Source organism: Alosa pseudoharengus, unplaced genomic scaffold (assembly GCF_046254945.1).
Source record: "Alosa pseudoharengus isolate Yale_2024_CS ecotype anadromous, Long Island Sound unplaced genomic scaffold, YU_APseudo_1.1 YU_APseudo_1.1_scf_1, whole genome shotgun sequence".
Lineage (NCBI taxonomy): Eukaryota > Metazoa > Chordata > Actinopteri > Clupeiformes > Clupeidae > Alosa > Alosa pseudoharengus.
Window position 1 is genome coordinate 24,648,832 of NW_027468564.1, and position 5,000 is coordinate 24,653,831.

Below are 5,000 nucleotides of genomic sequence, written 5' to 3' on the forward strand. Positions count from 1 at the left end.
GCAAGTAACATTAAATGAATTAAAATATTAGCATTTTGGTATCATCCAATATGGCTATTCATAGACTTTGCAAATATTATGCAAATATTGATAACAAAACTCAAGCTTGATCTGTGTATGCAGTAGCCTATAGGCCTAAAAACAAAAGTAACCTGCGCAGCAGATCAGCCAGTCCCCCGCTGAAAATGATGAGCCCGAAATTAACTAAGACTATAGGGACAAGTAGAAAGGATAATAGAGTCAACCATATGAATTAAAGTTATTTTATGGAAGAAAGAACAGTAGGCTATGACAGCAGTAGGCTACATGATCAACCTATATGCCTTGTTTGCTCAGAAGTGGGTGTAGTAAAAGAGCAAATCACCAAACAACAACATGATAGCTGACCCATGCAGAAAAAAAAATGTAAACAATACAGTAGTTCAATATGCCTCTTAGTGGAATTGTGGGATACATTTCAAATGCTTTATTTCTTCCTTCCTGTTTTTGTTAACTTATCAACCTATCCTTGTGGAATAGTGGAATATTAGCCTATAATAAAAACTACAGGATAGTAAGAGCTGAAATTTTGCTTTATTTATCCAATTTCCACCACCACTAAAAAGGTGGGCCGGTCTTGGGCCTGAAACTCCCGGGCTGAAAAGTGGCCCCACTCCGGCCCTGTTCCACACACTAATAATCTAAAATAAGGAGTGTTATACTGAGGTCACATGTTTGCTATTTGTCCTTTTTTAGAAGCTCTTCCAGCGTCCGTGTCTCTAAAGAACATAAGCCTTGTGATTCCACCCGTGTGTCCAGCACTGGACTTTCTGCTGAGGACACAGCTACAGCAGTCTCAACCTCTGTGGTTTAAGACTACAGCACCCATAATGCAATGTGTTTAATGACTGCTTTGATGTTGGGCATACGTAATAAAGGAATCCAGTGAAAGCCAATGTACCAATGTACACAGGCATGTGTGTTATACTCTTTATTCATATGGGGGGCAGCCGTGGCCCACTGGTTAGCACTCTGGACTTGCCGGTTCGAGCCCCGACCAGTGGGCCGCAGCTGAAGTGTCCTTGAGCAAGGCACCTAACCCCTCACTGCTCCCCGAGCGCCGCCGTTGTAGCAGGCAGCTCACTGCGCCGGGATTAGTGTGTGCTTCACCTCACTGTGTGTTCACTGTGTGCTGTTTGTGTTTCACTAATTCACCGATTGGGTTAAATGCAGAGACCAAATTTCCTTCACGGGATCAAAAAAGTATATATACTTATACTATACTTATTCTCTTTGTAGCCATATAAAGCTGTGGAGAGAAAGCCTTTATTTTGTCAACAGTCAATATGTGTGTGTGTGTGTGTGTAGTTATAACAGGAGTGGGGTGGGTATAACATATCAAATAGTGTTAAAGTGTTACTGAAAATGAGAGCCAACCACAAAAAGAGACACAAAGGCAAATAGGGAAAAGAGGTGAACAGTGCACAGTCCCACACATGCATGTAGGGATGTCAACTTTCCCATACATATTCACACTTCATCATGTGAGCTCTCTATCTCTCTACCTCTTTCACTCACACACACACACACACACACACTGTAACTGTAACCATGGAAATTAATAGAGAAATGGATGTGTTTGTGCGGAGAGGGTGGGGGGGGGGGTTAGAGAGAAGAGTCCGAGTGAGAAGAGAGAGAGATTAAAGAGAGATTAAAAATGGACATTGTGGTTTTGGAGGGAAGGTGTTGCTACTGGTGTCTCTACACACTGACAGGAAGAAGTGTATTTGAGAAACAGAGGGGGTAGAGAGGGTGAGAGAAAGAAAAAACAGAAGTGGAGAAAGAAGAGAGGGAGGGAGACCAATAAACAAGAAGGAAGAAAAGAAGAGAGCAGAGTGAGAGAGAGATAGAAATTTAAAACCACACTGGAGGACAAAAGAGAGAGAGATTGAGAAAGAAAAAGAGAGTAAGAGCTCAGGAGTATCAAGAAAGACACATGATGTTGGTGGTGAAATAGCTCATGACATCTGATTCTACTGACATGAACACCAGCTCCCCTCTGTCCTGCAGCTAACTGTGCGTCTGCAGCTCCACTCATCATCTCCCTGTACAGGACACATGTGACTACTGATCACTACTAACCATGTTGACCCCTAGAGGACATGTGGCTACTGATCACTACTAACCATGTTGACCCCTAGAGGACATGTGACTACTGATCACTACTAACCATGTTGACCCCTAGAGGACATGTGGCTACTGATCACTACTAACCATGTTGACCCCTAGAGGACATGTGGCTACTGATCACTACTAACCATGTTGACCCCTAGAGGACATGTGACTACTGATCACTACTAACCATGTTGACCCCTAGAGGACATGTGGCTACTGATCACTACTGTTGACCCCTAGAGGACATGTGGCTACTGATCACTACTGTTGACCCCTAGAGGACATGTGACTACTGATCACTACTATCCATGTTGACCCCTAGAGGACATGTGACTACTGATCACTACTGTTGACCCCTAGAGGACATGTGGCTACTGATCACTACTGTTGACCCCTAGAGGACATGTGACTACTGATCACTACTATCCATGTTGACCCCTAGAGGACATGTGACTACTGATCACTACTATCCATGTTGACCCCTAGAGGACATGTGGCTACTGATCACTACTGTTGACCCCTAGAGGACACGTGACTACTGATCACTACTAACCATGTTGACCCCTAAAGGACATTGTAGTGTCATTGCCATTTCAGTAACATGATGATCATTTTATTTACATGGTGGAGCTGTTACAGTTTTTCTCAGTCGCTTTGGTGCTTTTTTCAGATCAGAATTAAAATTCTCATAACTATTAGTTCAACCTCCACAACATTTAGTCATTTGTGCACATCATAGTAGCAATTTCTCCTTCCTCTGAACAAATTGCAAATACTTTTGGACATGTATCAGTTGCTTTCATACAATTCTCTGCTGTTTTTTAACATTATCATTTGCTTATGTCATGTCAGTCAAAATGAACTATACTTATGAATGCTGAATAGTCGTTCCCAGTAAAACTAATAGTCTTCATTTCATTGCTTGAGTCATTACATACAAAATTGTTGAACTAGTTATCAAATTCTGTCACAATGCTGTAGAATTGCAAAGAGCATACAGTAAAAATGTACGTATTCAGTGTCTTGTACTCACTTACTCACCTAACTACAGCAATGTGTAACTTTACTGTAGTTTTCAAATGGCTGTACAAGTACTGTATAGTGCTGTCTTGAGCATGTTCAGGTAGTGTCACCGATTCTGACCTTTTTTTGCATTGGAAAACACTGAGAGAACTGTCATAATGAAAACATGACAAAGCCTTTTGACTACCTTGTTCATAAACGATGGTGTCAAGACTTCTCATTTTGATGACACTGACAGTTTCATTGACATGAATACCTGCTTTTGAGGAACGGACTATCCATTTTGAGCAAGTGACGTGCTTTTGCAGGTCATCCACTAGGTTTTGCAGTTTGCACTAATTGTTTTGAGAATTGCACTAACTGCTGTGTAAATGTTAATAGTGATGTGAGAAAAGCACCAAAGCAACTGAGAAAAACTGTAACCCCACATTCAACCCCCAATCTGGAGGACCAGGTGCTTGATTTGAACCATCTGAGCTACAGAGCTGGAAAAGATGTCCGTATTAACTTGGGAAACAAAGTGTGTGGGGACTCTCCAATAAAGAAGAAATTGTTCTACTGTTTCATGTCACACTCTGCTCTTTCTAGGCAAGACGTGTCTAAAAGTGGCGTCACCACAACTGAGCCACTGTCTGTGGCTAAGAGAGGAAAGAGGAGGAGTCTGGTCTTAGTAATAGATCATACACTTTAAGAATTCAACCTTTAAGAGTTCAGACTCAAACAGAAACCTAAAGCAAACAAGCAGACAGACAGACAGACAGACAGACCTGTTTGTGTTCACACTGGAGATAATAGAACACAAGCCACTGTACTGCTGCTGCTGAGTCACTACTAATGTGTCAGCAGTTTATCTGAACTAGAGAGATGAACTGACCTTACAGAGCCCTGCAGACACAAAGCTGACCCTGTAAACTAGGGAATATATTTAGTTTCATGTCATACTCTACTCTAGGGGAGAAATATCTTAGGGTGGCTTCAACACAGCTGGTTGGTGTCTGTGGTGAAGAGAGGAAAGAGGAGGAGACTAAACCGTGGTCTTAACAGATCATACGCACTACAACGACGCACACAGAAACCTAATGCACAGACAAGCAGATAGACAGATAGATAGATAGATAGATAGATAGATAGATATATGTATTCATTGATTGGTCCATTGGTTGATTGATAGAAACAAGAGAGAGATGACACATTACTAAGAGGATATATATCTTTCAATGACTTGAGAAGCCAAAAGTTTATGGCTTCTTGCTCCACGCCAGGGGAAGACATGGAGATGTCTTTAATCATCTTCTTCTGTCTGCTTGCAGGTGAGTTACTCTAACAACAGATAATCTCACTCACACCCACTGCCACACTTAATGCCTAAGTAGCTCAGTGTTCTAGAAACATATCCTGCAAACACCCATTTATAATTTTTCAATAACTATATTATTATATACTACTTACTTACTATATATTCAGACCATGTGTACAGTACATGCTCAAGTAATGTCTGCATTTTCCCTTATAGCATTTTTTTTTCCTTATCTGCAAAATGCACTTTTCTGTAACCCCCATTGTAACCCCCATTGGTGCAACTCAAATATCTACCAATGCATATTAGAATTGGCACAGACTGTTAATCATTTTGGGTTATTGCGGCAAATAATGGTCTACTAGAGCACTCGCTCAAATATTCTGCCAGGGTCCATAGGTACCTTTCACATCACCTTGTCTATAGCTACATGGTCATAGCCAGGGTCTCTTCAATTTTGTTGCATTCTTTGGGGTGTCACATGGATCCTGCTTGACTCCTGCCAGCGCAGTACACTCCTGCACGA

At 41.5% G+C, this 5,000-nt stretch overlaps 1 protein-coding gene and 1 pseudogene across 1 annotated transcript in view; both read left to right on the plus strand.

The window, feature by feature from the left end:
* The window catches only part of LOC143123348 (uncharacterized), a 685,973-nt pseudogene that overhangs the window by 309,275 nt on the left and 371,698 nt on the right, over nt 1-5,000 (plus strand).
* Nucleotides 4,264-5,000, plus strand: part of LOC143123567 (uncharacterized) — a 4,225-nt gene continuing 3,488 nt past the window's right edge. The window contains exon 1 of the mRNA XM_076285003.1: nt 4,264-4,487. Within this exon, the coding sequence (XP_076141118.1) occupies nt 4,418-4,487 (70 nt within the window). The 5' untranslated portion in view covers nt 4,264-4,417. The remainder of the gene's footprint in view (nt 4,488-5,000) is intronic.